This window comes from Mus musculus, chromosome 16, assembly GCF_000001635.26.
Source record: "Mus musculus strain C57BL/6J chromosome 16, GRCm38.p6 C57BL/6J".
In the NCBI taxonomy this organism is placed as follows: domain Eukaryota; kingdom Metazoa; phylum Chordata; class Mammalia; order Rodentia; family Muridae; genus Mus; species Mus musculus.
This window is the reverse complement of record NC_000082.6, coordinates 28733865-28753530: the sequence shown is the minus strand read 5'-3', so window position 1 is coordinate 28753530 and position 19666 is coordinate 28733865. Positions and strand designations below refer to the sequence as shown.

Below are 19666 nucleotides of genomic sequence, written 5' to 3'. Positions count from 1 at the left end.
CAGCACGCTCAGCTCAGACACCCCGGCCTCTTAGAGGGCTTCAGTAAGCAGTCCTGGAAAATCGGATGGGATTGATGCGCCGTTCCAGTCCAATCCATTTTCTAGTTTGCAGGGGAAAATCCGGTCCGGCGTTTATTTTTAGCAGCGCTTTCCTGTGACCGAATGCTACTGCTTTCGGGCTGGGATACTGAGGACCGTATTGGGGAGAGAAGCCAGGGCGGGCGGGGGAGCGGGAGGCGGTGAAAAAGGGAGGGGGACGCCCTGCGCATGCGTGCCAGCGCCCATGCAAATCTGCTGTACATCCAGAGCAAAGTGGGATGATCTGTCACTACACCTGCAGCACCACGCTCCGAGGACAGCTCCTTCTTGCAGCTTCCAGACTCAGGTAAAAAAAAAAAAAAAATACAATTCTGAGCGGGCCTGTGCATGCTTTTCAGTATCAGATATGCATCGCAACCTAACCTATGTAGAGGCAAATCTGCTGCTGCTGCTGCTGCTAAGTGTCCTTTGGTGGCTGATCGCAGCTTCAAGGTTTAAGAAATCCCATCTTTCAGGAAGCCTGAAGGGAAAGAAGGAAGTACAGGCGAAAGCATCAGATTGGCTTTCCAGATTTGGGGATCTGAAGCGGGCCCACATCTTCCTGCCAACTTCCATTGAACTTCCCAGCACTCTAAAGGGACCGAAATGGAGAGCAAAGGTATGTGGCTGTCCCCACCGGGGCACTTCCCGCTGCATGTGCGTGTGGCCAGGGCAGCCCTCGGCTAGGGGACTGCAGTGCTCCGGAGCGGGAGGAGCATCACACTAGGTCGATAGGAGGAGGAGATGCTATGTCCGTTGCAGCAGCAGGAACGTGGCAAGAAGGCCACTAACTCCCACAGCGTGGAAGCCAGTGTTTAATACTCCCATCAGTTGCGTAGTGGAGTGGGATGAGTTTTTTTTTTTTTTTTAAGGGGGGATGGATAAGACTCCCTCCCAAAATGGAGGGGGAGGAAAGATGTGTTGGTAAAGCGATTTCTTTCCTGTACAATGATGAACTGAAATACATATATTTTGTTGGCTTTAGGATATGCTTACAGGCATATTTATAGCCGATATCCAATAATGCATTGCTAAAAATGTTTGAGTTTCTCCACCCCACCCTACAAACATGGTGTTTCTGGGTGTGTATGACATCCGACTGCATTTTGAATGGGTATCAGACGAAAAATTGGATCTATCTGAAACAGCGTGCACAGGAACTGACCTCTAAGAAGACCAGGGTACAGAAGTATTGCTTGGCTCTTTGAGCGCGTTGTGTTCACTAGTTTTGGACATGTACATATTTAAATTCTCCTCATAAGCAAATTTGAAAAATTTACACCCACAAACTGCTACATGAACTGTGGGAATCAACTTCTCGTTGGCATATCTAACACATATAAACAAAGCAGCCATTAGAATTGTAAGTTTGGATGTCCTTTGGACTTAACCCCACACAAACAGGTCTCTTCCCTTCCTTAAAATGCCCACTAGGTTGTGAGTACCCTGAGTGAGGACGTGGCCAGATACCCAGTAGGAATATAGAATGTATTTAATTTTGGTGAAATCAGAGAAATGATGTCAACTTTTATGAAACTATATTCATTATCCAGAACTGGAAGAAGCTATATTTGAAGCGAGGTTTTATTTTTAACCAGAATGTCAGTCACTGTGGCAATGTACTTAAGGCTCGGGGAGTGGTGTTGAGCTACCTATTTCTGGTATGATTAGTAAAACTGGAGTGTTGGTGATAGCAGCCGTCTGCTCAGTAAGGTTATTTTGAGTATTTAATTAGTAGGTTTATTGTAATTGTACCTAGGTAAGCACTGGCACTAAAGGAAGATCTGAAATGATGTGGAGAAAGAGTAGCGGGCAGTTTTCAGATAGGGCAAATTATTTTTGTGACACATTTGGTGGGCACTTCCTTGTCCGACAATAATGTACATACAGAGAAAATCCGCGTCTCTTAATATACGTAGTGTATTACAGAATCCACTTTAAAATGAAAATGCAATCTTTCTTAAATCATAAATTAATATAATGTTTTAGTTAGTTAAGCGTTTCTTGGACATAAGGTTAACAACAGAGAGTATCACTTTACTATGAAAAACTGTTTTTCTGCTTAGACGACACCTGGTATTTGGCCATTAAATCTGGTTATTTGGCAGTGGTTCTTGGTAACATTTGCCTCGAATTTATACAGCAATTATTGGTCCATCATAAAATGAGTATATATCTTTCAGCAATATTTTGTATTTTCTTTTATTGCCTATAAGGAATGCTGCCTGCCTCTCAGAGTTCCAGGTGGTTTATAAGTCCTAATAATAACCATAGAGTTCCAGCCATGCTGCCAGTCTGGGGAGTTCAGAAGAGAGACGGAATTTCAGAAATAGACCTGAGAGGAACTGGGCCAAAAGTTCTATGTTAAGTCAGACAACAATGATCTAGTGGCTCACAGCTCTGATATAAAGGCAATGAGAACTCTTTTTATAAGCTAATATCGTGGCCATTTTGCAGAGGACTCACAGTTACTTGTAACAAAGGAGCAAGTGAAAGTCTTGATGAATTTTAATTTCCGGACTTTACAAAGCTGAGTTGTCCAATTAGCAACCACGCTGACACGAATACTTATAGTTTCTAAATCGATGCAATTGGCATGATTAGGACTGCAGCTAACTCTGAATTTTTATTCCAGATGGGGAAAGGAATATATTCATGGGCATTTGTGTCTGCATTCCATTCTAATAAGAACATCTTTCATTTCTTATGTCCTGTCCCCAATAGATTCAAATGTAATCATAGGAAGATATGCTCAAGTAATAAGTGCATTACTCATTATTTCCTTTATTGGAATTAATTTTAGACTGAGTTAAAGAATCATCAAATGATTCAACTGACTATACAAGAGTTTATCATAGCAGAAAACGTTCCCGTGACCTCTGTTTAGATGTGAACCCTGTCACCAGTGTCAGGCCACCTTCACATTACCTTTACTGTTTGAAGAGCAGAGGAGCCACCCAGCTCCGTGAGAGCCATGAGGCTCACAAGTAAGATGAGTTCGGCTTGCTTTCTTATTATTTGACATCACTCCCCGTCATCGAAGATAAGGAGGAAACACAGCTCAATTCTGAGTCAGTATCAAGGATCTTTGTGCTCCGTGGTAATTACATTGTCTCCAAGACTGAGTTTGATGTGTTGGGAGTAACTTTGACAGAAATTGTGCCCTGAAGATCCCAAGGACTATTCTCAAATAACGTAGAGTGTTTAATATTTGAACTTGGGGGTCCAGAAACTTTTCTGCATCCTAGAACTGCTTGGTATGCTTCATAAACACTCTCATGAAGGGTCATATTTAAGATACTTAGTTCGAATGTTGGATAGGAACCAAGATGTGTGCACTTTTTAAATGTCCCAGGTGTGATGTGTTTGAGAGCCACCCATCTGTGTGCTTAATGATAGACTGCGGTTTGCAGACACATTTAGAACTGCAGGATGCTCAGTTTTACTCTAGGCCCACTAGACAGACTGATTACAGACTCTAGGTCGTCTGTATTCAGGATAAAGTTTCAGGAACAATGATTTAAAGGTACCTTGTGTTTCTCTTCCCTGTTTTCCTCTCTCCTGACTGTATCACTCTTTGCTTGGCATAGAGTCTCAACTTCATGCATGTTAAAAAAAAAAAGAAAGAAAAAAGAAAAAAACCAAAAAAAAAAAAGCAAAACACCTATAGTGATTTCTCTATGTAGAGATGTTTAGGCTGCATCCTTTGAGATTTGAGTTTACCTAGTTCGAAGGAAGGGATCTGTGTATAGTTCTTTAAAAACAAACAAAACCAAACCAAAACCCAATACCCCTCCTCTGTCCTAGTTAATTTTCTATTGTTGTAAAGAGATACGATGGCTAAGACAACTTATAAAAGACAACACTTATGGTTTCAGAGTATAAGTTCATGATTATCTGGGCAGGAAGCATGGTGGCAGGCAGGTGCGGTGCTGGAGCAGTAGCAGAGAGCTTATGTCTTCCAGAGAGAGAAGGGGGTAAAGGGGAAGGGGACGGGGGAGGGGGAGAGGAAGAGAGAGGGGTTATGGGCCTGTAAAACACTAAAGCCCACCTCCCCCCCAGTGGCCACACCTCCTAATCCTTCCCAGATAGTTCCACCAGCTGTGGACCAAGCATTCAAACATATAAGTCTATGGGGTCCATTCTCATCAACCCTCCCCACATCTTCCAAATGATGCTACTAGCCAGCCAATAACCATTGATTGATCCTAGACCTCACTTTTGTTGGTTCACATTTCAGGACCATGAGCATGACCTCAGAAGTTTTTAAAGATGCTTGCCAAATCTCTCAGGATTTATTACTTCATACCTGGGTTCCTGAAAAATTGCATGGTCGTTTACATATACGTTAAAGTCTCAGAGCCACTTGTCTAAATTGTAGGAAGCAGACTGTAACTGAAAGGGACAGTACACGAGACACCGTAGTGAGGAAGCTCAGATAGAGATCATCTACTCTTTGTGGAGGTTATGGGTGAGTGATCAGGTCCCAGACCCCTGTTTGGGAGAAAGCAGATAAGAAAGTCTCTGCCTTGTTGTTTGAATACCAATCAGACTTGATTTTAAGAACCCCTCCTGTTCTTACTCTAGCCATTTGCTTTCAGCTCCCAATAATCTTTAAACATTTATTCTTGAAGTTCACTGAGAATTCCTGTTAAGATACCACTGTTAGCCCATGAGAGGTACTGCACTGTTTAAGTTGGCATGAATCTCACCACAGTACAGGTCACTTCCATTGTATTGTATTCCATTGTATTGTATTGCTCAGCTCTCTGAACTGTCTTTCAGTTCAGTGTTCTGCACTGTCTTTCCTGACCTCTGTGTTTAATGGCTATTTAAATAGAATTTTCTATGCAGCTGAAATGCCTGCTTTTGTATGTTGCATTTCTTACACCGTCAATTGAATGATCTTTATTTAATATTTAATGAGTGTCTACTTTGTGGGCAACATGCTTAGTTCTGAAAATCTATAAGAAAACTAAGCAAAATATAGTAGCTCATGGCTGTAACTCCAGCACCCAGAGAATTAGGAGTCAGAGGATAGACTCTACAGTATAGTTAGTATGAAGCCAGCCTGGTCTACTTGAGACTCTGTTTAAGTAACAAAATCTAAGATGTAATCCTTGATCTTAACCACATTGCTCTCCTACCCCTTGTCTTTATTACTGTATTGATTAACTTTATTGAGGGCATAATTTGATCCTGTAACATTTCAGCAGGTACTCTGGAGGCCACCTTAGGAAAAACATGTTACTTTTGATAGTAGGTACACTGGTTTTACCTGCTGAGTTGATTTTACATGCTGAGTTGAATAGAGAATAGTTTTTTTTTTTTTTAAGCAACATTTTCATGTGTTGATAGGATTAGTACCTGAGTGAGAGAGAAAGTCATCACATTACAAAGGCACTGAGAAACATCAGTTTGAGTCCAGGGCAGAGAAGGCTGGAAACCAACTTCTGTTTCCAACAAAACTTGCTCACGCTTTCTGGAAAAGAAACAAAATGCTTTTTGCAGTCATTAACTTAGCAGAACTGAAAAATAATTTTATGAAAATTGCTTCCTCGTTGCACAGCAATAACAACTAGAAAGACCACCATGGTGGAGAAGTCAGATCTAGTAAGGAAAGGGGTAGAATGGTCACTGGGTATAGGGCACGCAGATTCTTGCCCAGTTCGAATGGTGTTCACTTTGAACAACTCTCTTTTCCTTTCTGGGTCTTAAGATTTTTAAACATTAAAGAGAGTTTGGCTCATCTGATTGAAATGTATGATGAACTGTCATGTTGTTCCAGGAATACTGTTGAGTGCAGGGTAGAGATTTGTGTCCTGATTCCAATTCTCTGGGCTTGGAGCTGGGATTCACAAACAGACCCTGGGTTGTTTATTTTAGAAACACTTCTGTTCCATTCATCTCTCCAAGTCCTCGTAGGTTACCTAGGAGGCTAGAATATGGAATTCTAGTGTAATTAGAGACCCCGGAGAGAAGACTAAATGTTCTACAGCAGTAATGCCTTTCTTTGGTTTCTACCTTGGTTTCTTCAAAAGAAAAATCACTGTGTGGGAGAACATGTGAACACCAACTATGAGTCTCTTCTGAAAGCAGTTCCAGCTGACCAGCTGCCTAGCTGGGGATGAATTGTCGAACTTAAGTGGTTATTAGCAGACTTGTTATCCTCAGCAAAGAGTCCAGGGGCGGCCACTTTCTTAGCCTTGCCTTTTTGTTCTTTCAAGTTTGTGAGGTACTGACGTGACTAGATTAGTGCTATTATGTTTGTGTATTTGTTTGTTTTGAGCATTCACTTGTATGTGAATGTGTGCAGGTCAGAGGATAGATAACCTGTCAGGCTTGGTGGCAAATACCTATATCCTCAGAGGCATCTCTCTGTCCTTAAATAGACATTTTTGTGCCCGCTAAGTGACCAATAGCAATTTATTACATTTGATACCGACAGTTTCTGAATGCAGTGCACATTAACAACTATAAATAACACCATGAGGCGTTTTTGTGGTTTCACAAAGGTCTTTGTGTGCTATCTGCTTTAAAGCTCCACGATTACGCGTTTTGACTTCATCTCATAGACAAAATGGAATATCAAAAAATTAGGCTGTTTTCTATAAGCCAAGGCTCATTCCCACCTCCATACCACAATATCAGAAGTACGAAGTACAATTGGTCTTTCCAGAGGGAGGAGCAAACTGCACAGATACTTAGCAAGCAACCTGCACTGCCATGCACAAAGGGTTCACTTTAGCCAAGGGGTTACTTTTGTGCACATTCTACTTGATTTACTTATTTACTTAACAAACTCCATGTGTTTATATAGGTGTTCCGGATAGAACTTAGGGCCTTACTTTAGTTAAGTATGTGCCAACACTGAGCCGCAGCCGGTTACATGTCCAACAGGAACTTTTCTGATAACTGCATTTGTTATTAAGTTACTATTGATGCTGAGACTTTGTTGTGAGGCAGTTACGCAACATTTTGTGGGTTGGTAGTAGGTAGAGATACATCCGGTCAAGTATGCATTGACTGGATTTGAAGCACTGTGCAAGTGGGTAAATTCTGTCCATCAGCAGTGATTCTCAAATAAGAGCCACAGGACACCTGGGATCCAGGGCACTCAGCTATTACTGAAATACTTTGGAAATTAGATGCATGACAGGTAAGACGCATGGCAAGCAAGTAACTAACTGTGTGTTTAATCAACAACACTGCAGGCCTTCTTCTTCCTTTGTTATTTTTTTTAAATCATTTTTTTAGTGCTAAAGACCATCAAGGAGAGATTTGATTCCTCTGCTACTGACTTGAGAGAGAAAATAAATACACAAGTATGTAAAGTAAGTGAAACTGAAGCTGAGAGACACGTCATTCATTCATCTTACTAGCACCCTTTGCTCGCAGGAGGACATAGTACAGGTTTTACTAGGACCTATGCCTCTTAACTCATTGGAGTTTTCTCATCTCTCCAGTTTCATTGTACAGCCCCCCCCTTCTTCTTCTCTTTGCAAAAGTGGGATTCTTACCCAGAGAAGTTAAGCTACTTGGTGGCTATGATGCAAATGATGGTACCTTGGTTGAAATCTCAAAGACACCTGTTGTTCTTTCACAGAGCTTTCCCCTTTCACCAGCACCATCTAGATGTTTACCACCTCTGGGGACTCCAGGAGCACATTTCATCAAAAGTGACTTTACAGCCGGGTGTGGTGGCACACACCTTTAATCCCAGCACTGGGGAGGCAGAGGCAGGCAGATTTCTGAATTCGAGGCCAGCCTGGTCTACAAAGTGAGTTCCAGGACAGCCAGGGCTACATAGAGAAACCCTGTCTCAAAAAACCAAAACCAAAACAACAACCACAAAAAAAGTGACTTTACACCACATGAAGGAAGCTGCTCTTTGTCATGTAGGCTGGTCTCAAAGTCATGATGTTTTTATCTTAACATCCTTATGGCTGGTGCTACAGACATGAGTTAATGAGCTGATTTTAAATTTTGTTTGTCCACTGTTAGTCAGAGAAACAGCCCAATGGGATGGACAGCAGGAAGAACAATCCAGAAGCTTTCACAGGCCATTCAAAGGATCACCAAATACAAATGAATTCTCTTTAGTAAGTAGGCAAGAAGAGGCAGCCATGCAAGTCACTGCCTCCTGGAATCTCCCTTGCTCCTATATTATCATCCATGAGCAGCATTTAGGTTTGTATCAGGTTCTCAAATGCTCACTATGATCAAACTGACTAAACAGACCTCACTACAAGGCAAACTGAGATGATTTCTCTCCAGCTATTTGGAAACTGGAAACTGGAGACATGTTTCTGACCTCAAAATATATCAAAACATTTTATTTGTTTGTTTTTCTTAGTTTCATTCACATACTAGATTGCATAAATACAATAATTATAAAACATTTTTTATATGATTGCTCCAATTGAGAAGGAAAATATGGAAAACTAAAAGCCGCTCCAAAGGCTCTTCTTGCATTCCAAAATATTTTCACCATTTCTAGGACACTCGAAACTGAATTTAGTTCAGTTCTGTGTTATTCTTTCTCTAGAATTTAAGGAAGAAATATTTGTTGTGTATCGAGAAGAAAGACTCTGCAAATCATGCTTTATTTGTGAGCCTGCAAATTCAAAACAAGATGACGTGGAGCATTTTTACCTGCAGGCTTCACATCAGCACCAGCAGACAAAGCAAAGCAGTAATGCAATCATTCGAGTGCTCTGGATAACCTCGGGGGAGGGGAGGAATGGCGGCTCCTGCCTCTCACAGTCAGGTGATGGTTGGTTGAATCATTGCACAGCACTTTTGGGAATGGATGACCATGTGAAATGTCCCAAGTTCGAGTTTTGAAAACTGGGCTTTCCGTGCTGGTGGGATGCTGAATCTTTATATTGGGTTTGGTACATGGGAGTGAGAAACAAATGTGCTGTGTTCTAATGGAACAAGAAAGTCCTGTGTTCAAGTTCTGTTTCCTCTACTTATCCTATAAATGTTCCTTGGGGGGGGGGGATCTTTTAAATCTCAGTGTTCTGAACCAACTTTCATGACTTCTTTCCTGCTCCTTCCCCTTTATCCCACCCCCTTTCTCTTCTTTCCTTCTCCTTCTTCCTCTTCCTTTTTATCTTCCTCCTCCTTTCCTTCTCCTGCCCACTTCACTCTCATATTATAGAGAAGCTATGTTGTCAGTTTTCTAATGTTCTGTTTTGATCCCTGCTCTTGCTTTCTATAGAAAATAAAGCATAGTGGATAGTAGTCCAAATAACCACACTGATTTTACAGATCCAATGTTGAACTAGATTTTGTTGTTGTTGTTGTTTGTTTGTTTGTTTGTTTGTTTTTCAAAGCTGATCTCACTGTTGGCCTGAAACTCGTGTGTAGACCAGACTAGCCGCAAACTCACAGAAATCTATTTGCCGCTGCCTCCAGAGTGATGAGATTGAAGGCATGTGCCACTATGCCTAGCCTTAAACCTGTTTTTTTAATGTAATAATTTTTGAGACTGAGCTTATGGGCATGCAGCTGGGTTGACAGTTGATATTATTCTAAGGAAGAAAGCACTAAGCCTGGGGAAATTACCATTTAGGATATTAGTTATTTTTTTTATATTAATGAGAACACAATAGCTTACAGAAACAGCTTTTACAAGGAAGGCATTATTTTCGCTCACAGTTTTAGAAGAATCTGTCAATCACAATGAAGAAGACATGATGAAACAACAGCGACATCATCTGTGGTAGGAGGAGTGTAATCAGTAGGTGTCAGGCACAGACCAGGAAGGTGAGATTTCACCTGGAGCCAGGGAGAGTTATACTCCTCAAAGACCCACCATGGTGATGCACCCTCCCACAGCAAACCCTACCTCCTACAGACTCTACAGATCTCAAAATAGTGCCACCCACTGAGCACACGAGCTTGTTGGGGACATCTCTTAACTCTCCAGTCATAGCATGTAGCTTTATGCGTGGTAGGACTGTCAGTCTGCTTTGATGGATAGTGATGGAGACCTATGGAAATGACGCTAGCTTGGAATGTGGAGGTCTAGATCTGAATCCATACTCATGTCTCAGCTCGCTGTGGGAGTTTGATATCATTTCTTGCGTTCACCTTACTTTTCATCTGTGAAGCAAAGAAAGAGAGAGGCAGGAGTCTTTGAATTTGAGAGATTCTAGAATGAGCATTTGCAGCGCTGTGAGGAGGAAAGAGTAGATGTTTGCTTTGTGATTATGGTTGGCGGCTCCCGCCTTCCTGACTTTAGCTAATATGATAGCATTTATTTATTTTTTTGCTCAGTAGCTTCTGCATTATATTTTCATAACATCTTTTTTTCATCCTCATATGTATCCTTTTTTACAATTAAGATTGGTTTATTTATATATCAGTCATATGTGAAGTTGATATAATATCGTCTCTCTTCCAGCTCTAACAAGCACATTCCAGCAAGAAAAGGCAAAAGTACCACCCATGCCGAGCACTCTGTACTGAGTGTCTTACTGGTGTTATAGATGGGAGATTTGATTTTCCTTTGTTTTCAATCATTAGTAATACATTATTCAAAACCAAATACGCTCAGTTCTTCTGCCTTTCCATCATTTGAAAAGAGTAGGTATCTCTGGCAGCACTCGGCTTTCTTGCTGCTCCTTTGAGACAGAATTATTGTTGTTTCCAGCTGAATCTTACCTGGTAGAATGAGCTAATAGTCAAACTGAATTTCTTAGCTTTGTAAAAGATGAAGGCAATCTATTGAAGAGCTTTAACATGTTTAAAATATGAATTATGATCAGAAATAGTTGTGATATAATGGTGGCTATGAAGAGTATTTGTGGGCATATGCCTGGATATCAATAATGAGCAATAAGTATATCATGGATAAATAACACATTGAAATAGGCAAAAGGTAGAATTATTGGATAGTAACAAAACTAGGAGTAGATTTTTAATTTTCTCCAGGTTTCTAGCAATTTGATATTCTAGACAAACATGGTACAGTCAGTATCAGATCAGGCTCAGTTATAAGTGGTTGAGTATATTTATATGAATTTTACCAAATCTCTTTCTTTAGTCCTCATGGCTTCATGTTCTGTTCATGTCAGACATCTAGAGGACATTTGAAAAATTAATTTTTTTTGAATTGAGGGTTCTATAGCTTTTACTATGCATTAGGCACCGTGCTTTATTTACATGCTGTCTCATTTAATCCACACAGCAATATCATGACATTCATAATTTAGGGCCTGGGAAACTCAGGCATAGTGACGATAAGTAACTTACGCTTTTACCCATGATGCAACTGGGGAGTGGACTCGCTTCAGAATCTGTGACCTCAAACACAACTGAATCTTAGGCGTACTTTGCTCTAGTCTGCTATGACAGTCACATTTCCTCCATTAAAGAAAAAATCAGTCCAGCTGAGTACATACAGATTTCCCTAACCTTCAGGGCACTGGGTGTAAGGGCAAAAGATAGCAAGATAGTCAGTAGCCATTAGCATGTTTATGAACATGAATTATGATCAGAAGTGCTGGTTATATGATTGTAACTAAGGAAAAAGAACATTTATGACTAAATTTGCAGCAGCTCGAGCCAAGGATAACCAGACTTGACTTGTTACTGGGAGCTTCTGTCGGCTGACTGGGGTTCAGGAAGGGACCTAAAGCTCTTATAGACCTTAAGTTTCTTCCAACTCCAGTGGCTTAATTAAGAGCCTGTTGTAGCTTTCTTCTAACCCTCATGTTACATAGCTGCTTGGCTTATCGGGAAAAGTGACTGGCATGGTAGGAAGGCCACAAAACTGGAAACCACACATACCACTAGCAACTTTTTAAGATCTCTCGCCTGGTCAAGATATATTTCCATGTCTTCACCTCGAACTTGTATTGGGAATTTCTTTCAAAATTAATGGGGCCAGTGAGGAACAGCCATTAAAAGCCGAGCTAAAACAAGAACTCAGTGATGGCATGCACTTGCCATTACTTCGATCATCTGTTTCTTCGAAGCCAAAGATCCCCACCACTATGTAACCCCTCAGCATAGAAGTGGGTCTATCCTCTCGTGTCATGTGCATCACTGTGGATGAATGGTGCTGATGCATGATGGGATTGTCATCTGATGCTGGCAGTTGGAGTCTTTGTTAATCTCCGTGCCATTTTTCTTCCCTTATCACTGACCATGCCCTGCCTACGTACCAGCTGCAGTGGTCTAATTAGGTTACATTCCTCCATACCTTTCTTTAGATTGCTGATCCTTGCAGTCTCTGTTAGTGTTTTTCAGTACCTTGCCTAACTCCATTTCATTAACTTCCCTCTGGTTAAGACTATTAGAGTACGTTTTAGCTGTGGGGTGTAGTTTAATAGGACCCATTGGTTCAAATCATACTATAAAAGCAAACAGCACTGACACTAATTGGTAAACAAATGAGATTTGGATTGGAATTTTATTATCTTGTTCTCACTGTCTGACCTAAGTAAAGCTCAGGTTCTTCAGAAGAGCAAACCTGACTATTGTAGCAAAAACCAGTGGACATTGTTGGTCAGGTCAAGGGCAAAGTTGCTGGGCTCCATACCCAGAGTGCCTGATTATGTGGTTTGTGGTGTCTCTTGGAGAATGCTCTTCCATAAACTTCCCAGAGTACACTCTGCTGTTAAATTTTAGATTGCTTTCTGAGAATCCTAGGTGCAGAACACCTATACTAGTATTGACTGGTGCTTAGATTTGACTCTAGACATAGATGTACATTGTCTTGACTCTTCAAGGATGAGGGATTGGGGTGGCATTCTCATGCTGGAGGCCATAAATAGCTTAAAGAGTAAATGGCATAACATCTGGGAAACAAACCACAATAATCCACAACTACACACATTAGTTATTAATTAATTAGTTAGTTAATTAATTAATCAATTAATGAAAAGATGTGGGCTTGATGGCCACTTACCTACCATTTTGCCATATGCTCTGGATATCATTTGGACTAGCAATGAAAGAGAACAGATTATTTCTTCTGAGAAACACCTTTCAAATCAGCAATGGAAGATATGGGCAAACACAAACTCACAAAGAACTGACTGCTAGAAATGCAGGTGAAAATTTAAATTCTAAATTTACTTTTTACCGATATAGCTTCCGTATAGATTGTTCTGGAAGTAACGACTAAAATTAGATTTGTGTCATCTGTTATTGCACCACATAATAGAACTATAATGTGTACAAATGCAGAGAAAAAGTCCAAATACAGAAAGAGGTTGGCATTTATAGAAAGCAGGAAACTTAAGCATTGGAAGAGCATCCCAGGGCGAAGGAGCAGTAGAGACAATGGTAGGAGGGCCTTAACTGCATGGAAAATAGCCAGGGAAATGTAAAAGACTGGCTGATTCTTTTGTCAATCAGACACCAGTGCTGATTTCTGTGCACGCTTCTAGGGGCTGAACACAGTGATGAAAATGCAGATATCTTACCTTCGTGTTGCACAGAGAGATGGGAACAGGATGTGGGAATGATGAATCATGAAGGCCGGAGGGAAATTAGGGAAGTCTGTTACACATTATGTAATGCAGGTGGTGATTTCATTCGCCTTTCAAAAACATTAATTAATGTAAACATTTTTAAGAAAATTAGATTCCCTGGGGACTTTAGATCATAAAGCCTCAATTATTCAGTAGCTTTTAAAGAACACATGCGCTTCACAAAGCAAAGCGTACCTCTAAGTACACTAGCATGGCCAGCAGAAATGCTACAACCCACTGTTGCCCTCTGTAAGTTTCTACTAATCAGTGCTGTGATATATATGTTCCTGCTGCCCTTCTGTGCACTACTGACTCTTGACTTACAGAAGTACTTGCATGGAGACTGATGAGCTGATAATGATGACGACGACGATGATGGTGGTGGCGGTGGTGGTGATGATGATTGGAAAATGCATGAATAGTCTTTCAGAATCTACCAAGATTAAAAGATTACTCTCTGAATATCTGCGGATAATTAGGAAAGTTTCAGGATTAAGCACAGAACTAAAGCTATGTAAAGACTAATATCCCTGGATGTTACAGTTGTTATCACATCCTGCTGTTCTTAAATGTATGAAGATTTTTGTGGGTATGTTTGTGAATATGTTCAGTCTCAGTCACAGCAGTGTGTTTGGATATTCACAAGACCTTTATTTAAAGAAGAAAGAGAAGCTAACAAAGCAATTTCTGAGCTTGACTAGTCTTGAGTTTTGTATGCTAACATTCTAGCTGACAACATTGGGCAAGATTCCTAACCTCACTCATTTGGATTTGCCTATCCACATAATGGAGATAAAAATACAAGCTAATATTAGTGGCTATTTGTTGACCTGCTTTGAAGACTAAATAAGATATTGAAAGGGTTTAGCATATGATTCTCATATAGTAGTCAATAAGTAAAGCATTGTTATTTAGTTTAAATATTATATATCTCAAAACTGCCTTGTAACCTCTGGTTCAAAGTCACAGCCTTGGGCTTTCGTGGAGTCTGAAGAATTCACACTTGCTTAGTATTTAAAACCTTTTTGGTGGTGCTGAGGATGAGCCCAGAGTCTTCAGCAATGTTAGGCTCATGGTCTACCACCAAGCAGCACCCACAACCTTGGCTGTTTCAGTGAACTCCACTCATAAACTAGTAATCATCACCTTTCATTGTAAGTTAACATGAGCCACACTACAAATGTATGGCTTTCAGATCAAAGCCATATATCCACTCCAGGAAGACAGACCCTGCCCTGCCAAACTGAATGACCATGTTCAATGGGTGAAGCCCGGAAGAGTGCCTTGTATGGCGGAGGTCTCTGACTGGCTGGCGAAAGGTTTATGAGTAAAGTTTTTCAAATGAAGGTCAGCAGGTGGTCTTCATCCCAGAACTCTAAGGGGTGGTTAGACAATTGAGACGAGCAGCTTGATCTTTTCTCTGAGCAAAGATCTTTTGATCTTCATTGATCATTGATTCAAGTCTGAGAAGAGAAGGTGGCTGTCCTGGACACACGGCAGCTTCCTGGGATACTCACCCTTCAGAAATGACCCATGAGTGTAGAAAGGGTCCCTTGTGTGTGACTTTTGTTCATTTGCTCATTTTTCTTGCCACGGCTATAGTTGGGGTCCTTCTCACCGGTGTAGTTCCTTGTCCCTTCTCCCAATTTTCTTTATAGAGATAAATCACTTTGGACTGTTTCACATGTATATCTGTAATGTAAGTGGTATTTGGTTCTAACGATTTCATCTCACTCCCATTTCACATTTCCAGCCCAGAATGCAGCAGGCCCATGCATTTATCTCCCAGGGCTTCCACTGTAATTTTGGCGAGGTAGGCATTGGCTAGCAAGATTTTTATGATTATGTAAGTAAGTTCTCTTCATGACTAAGACAAATGGAACTATGATGGCTTTTCTGTTTGTGTTAAGATTTTTTTTGGACTTTTCTAATTGAGTTGTTTTCAGTGGGCTCTAACGTCTCCGTATTGCACACCATTTAATTTCCTGACAGTTGTCTGAGCCTCACTTCCAGACAATGAGATGCAGATCAAGGTTTTCCTCTGAAAACCTCACTTGCAAGACCTTCCCTCCACATGCATTCGTTTCTTCTGTTCCCTGTACATTGCCTGGGCCCTGGGGGCCTCCTTACTAGTGCCCTGAGAAACCTCTGCAGGTTCCTTTGCCTGGACCCTGTTTCTCCGTGTCCTCTGTATTATTATACTACATCACTCCCTTAACTTTCATGAAACATGTTGCCTGCTAGCTTCCTGAAGACAGGATCCATAGTAGATAAATATGTTACTACATCCCCAGATGTAACATTCTCAGTCTTCCCTCACATACAGATGGTCATTTGGCAGGTGTAGAACTCTAGGCGTATCTAAAAAACTTTGCTTTGCTACAGACAGAGACCATTTTGAAAATCCCCAACCAATCAAAGTGTGGCTATGAAGTTATCTGCAAATATCATGATTTCATTTCACTTGGTTCATGTCACTTGCATGTATGTTTTTAGCAATGACCATTTGTGTATTCCTAAATACATAAATACAACCTGGTAAATCTGTATAATATCACTTGAATGCATGATTTTAGGGCTGGCCAATTGGACAGCAGGTAGTGTACGTTTCCATGGCGAAGCTTATTTCTCCTACTCTCAGCATTCCTGAGTTGTCCGTAGTTTTCTGTTGAGGGTTGAGGTCCCCTAAGTTTTCCCTTCCTTGTTAGCATGTCTGTTGTCCTTGCTCACCTTTGAGCAGTTGTGTTGGCGAAATCTTCTAATATTCCTAAGAGACACAATCACACAGCACACTTCCTGGTGTTCTGACTCTTACAGCTTTTCCTCTCCCTCTTCCCCAGTGTTCCTTGAGCCTTAGACACAGGAGTGGAATTGTAGATATGTCAGTGGGGACTGTGTTTCATAGCCATACTTTGATTGGTTGGGGATTTTCAAAATGGTCTCTGTCTGTTGCAAAGTAAAGTTTCTTAGATAAGGTGTAAGAATCATAGTTATCTGCAGATGTCATTTTTTCATTCCACTTGGTTTTGTCTTTGATTAAGACTTTTAACCCCTGAGGGCCCTCCTTTTTCAGCTGTTTGATTTTGTATTTTGCCATCTTATTTCAAAGGCCTTTGATGAAAAATCATGAAAATGTACTTTAGTATGTTCCGTATCCTCCCATAGACTCTGTTTCTACTAAGTGCTTATTTGTTTTGATTTGTATCTTTCTTGATAGAGACTTTCTGCCGGTGTTTTAAATATGTGGTTGGTTGTTCATGTTTAAAGAGTGGTTGTGGCGATAAAATGGTATCTGGAAATTGTGTGTGCAGTGGGGTTTGTCAGCAATGGCCTTAGTTATAAGTGATCTTCCTGGGGGTGTTTACTGTGTAGTCTGTGCACTATCAGTGTCTGCGTGTAGTAGGACAATGGTGAAGAGACCATCCAAGACTATGCCTCTGCCTGGATGCTGCCAGACCCCACAGGTTTCAGCAATCACCGTGTAGGTGCTCACTTAGACTCCTTGATTCCATTGTGCAGCTCTTTGCCCACTCCACAGACGGCTTCTGCTCTCCTCGCCACAAAGAATAACCCTCACTCTCCTGCTGAAATAGTTACATCAGGGCAGCATTTCAGAACTGGCTTTGTGTGTCCTCTCACCATCTTAAAACCAAGCATTTTCACAAGCCCAGCATATTCTACCCTTTCCCCTTTCACCTCACTTCTAGACAGACACAGCTCCTCCACCACCCAGAGTGAAATCTTTCCCCACTGCTGACTCACGGGAGGTCTGCTGTACCCTTCCTGTCCATGCCAGCTGGTTTTAGTCACTTCTGTTTTATTATTGTTAGGCTTTCTCCTTTATAGCTATCATTAAAATTTTATAATGCACACATGCACACCCACACATGCGTGTGTATGTGTTTGTGTGTGTGTGCACACATACATGAGCACACCTGCCCACCCCACTAAACATGTATCCTTGAACTGTAGTTCAGTGTGTCCAGTGTGCAAAACTTCTGTGTACAATTCTTCATATTTACTTAGAATTCCTTTACTTTTGAAAGGACACGGAATAATCCCACGGAAGATCATCTCAGCTCAGAGGTCCTGCATGTGCCACTTGGTGGAGTTAGCTGTGCCCCGCTCCTTCAGTTTTCCTAAGGTGATCTAAGTTGAAAACCATCATGGTTATTCATCCTCCCATGAGAAAAATAAGTTTATGTGGCTTATTGGCTTAAAACAGTCTTCGAGATCATCTCCACATAGAGTTCAAAAAACTACTCGAAGCTTCTATTGAATTTTTAAAATTTATTTAAACTGTTCTATGCTAACATAAATTGATAGATTACTGGTGTACCATGTTATGTTTTAAACACTTTTAACCTTGTATAATATTTAAATGAAGTCAAGGGTATTTATGTCTTTCAACATCACTTCCACATGACAGAGTTCCAATACCCTTCTAGTGTTTGAAATGTACAGAATTTCAGCACTGTCTCTAGCTGTCCTGCCATACAGGCATGCTGGGACTCCTTATTCCTAGTTGTGGCTTAATACTCAATGATTAGCCATTCCCCCATCTTTCCCCTGTCCCTTTTCTTCCCAGGCTAAGGTAGCCACCACACTCCTCTCATCTTTGATGAGTCCCATGCTTTAGGGTACACATGTGGATATAATCACATGGTACATGTACTGACTTACCGTGTTTTAACATCACGCTTTCTAGTTCCTTCCATATTGTCAGGATTGTCAGGACCTCATTCTTTCATGCCTGAGAATTATTGTCATGCATAGCTGCCACTTTTTTCTCACCTAGCAGTTGATGGATTCCCAGTTGCTTTTTGTTTTGTTTTGTTTTGTTTTTTCTCTCTTCTCGATGGCGGTGAACAGGGTTAAAATGAACATGGCAGAGTGCATGGTCTGAGATGCACCGAATGAATTTTCTTTAGATGTTTACTCAGTCACGGGAGGGAGTGAAGTGCCTTATGGTAATTCCACTTTTACATCTTTGGAGAAGTGCCAGTTCCATAATGGGCATATTCATTCATATTGCCACTAACACTGTATTGCTTTTTGTATTTTTATTTTCAGTTTCCTGATCAGAGTTTGTTACTGTTGGTCTTTCTCATAATAGGTATTTCTACTGTGGTGAGTTAATATCTTACTGCGGTTTTTATTTGAATTTCCCTGATGATTTAATGATGTGGAACAGGATTTCACGTTACTTCCCATCCCTACCCCCCCCCCCCTTTTCCCAACAGGGTCTCAGCTGTATCCCAGGCTAGCTTGGAATTCATTATGTAGCTAAGGTTGGCCTTGCTCCAGCCTATGTGCTATCGGATTTATTGGTCTGAGCTAACACATTGGCTCCAGCTAAGTTTTTAAAGTTGCCTGTGATACACTCATCCATTTTTCATGACAGCCAACAATAAAATACCTACCCTGAGCTACACATACTACTAGGTATTGGCAAACAATATACTATAGCAAATACTCTCATAAAATGTTAACACATATTAGCAGCTGTGTAAGGGGCAGAGATTAAATCTGACTTCAAAATTCATGTTTGGAAATATGTCTTCACTTTCATTATTAGAGCTTTCCTTGTCCATAAAAACCTTCTTGTTAACTTGAAATCAGCAGTTATTAACTTCCTGGCATCATCAGACTGTTTATGGCCAGGAGAGACTTTGGGTTGATTTTAGCGTTTATATTTTACCTGATCCATCTGAGACAAGGGCAAAGTGTGACCCAGTTTTGGCATTGTCAAGACTGAACTCAGATTTAAAAAGTCCTATACTAGTGTTCTTTTCACTAAGAATTTCAAGCCTCCATCCGCATGCCCAGCTGTCTATTAATATGATTAAAAATTCTAATTCATGACTATGAGCCACAGAAATCCAGAAGTACTAGTTTTAAGAACCTCTGAAAATTAAAGAATGACATTTTAGATGAAGTCTGTGTGTTTTCTGCATGTAGGTGTAGTTCGAACTCGAACTCCCACAACATTAGAGGAGAATGGCTCATGACAATGAGAGAGTCCTCAGTAATATTTCATTTAGAAAGATCAAGGGCCACCGTTTTAAACCAAAAGAGCAGATTTGTTTTCACTT

General features: G+C 40.8%; 1 protein-coding gene across 1 annotated transcript in view; it reads left to right on the top strand.

Annotated features, from left to right (window-relative positions):
* Nucleotides 1–287: 287 nt before the first annotated feature.
* The window catches only part of Fgf12 (fibroblast growth factor 12), a 595461-nt gene continuing 576082 nt past the window's right edge, over nucleotides 288–19666 (top strand). The window contains exons 1-2 of the mRNA NM_010199.4: nucleotides 288–385; nucleotides 555–697. Of these exons, the coding sequence (NP_034329.1) occupies nucleotides 685–697 (13 nt within the window). The 5' untranslated portion in view covers nucleotides 288–385; nucleotides 555–684. The remainder of the gene's footprint in view (nucleotides 386–554; nucleotides 698–19666) is intronic.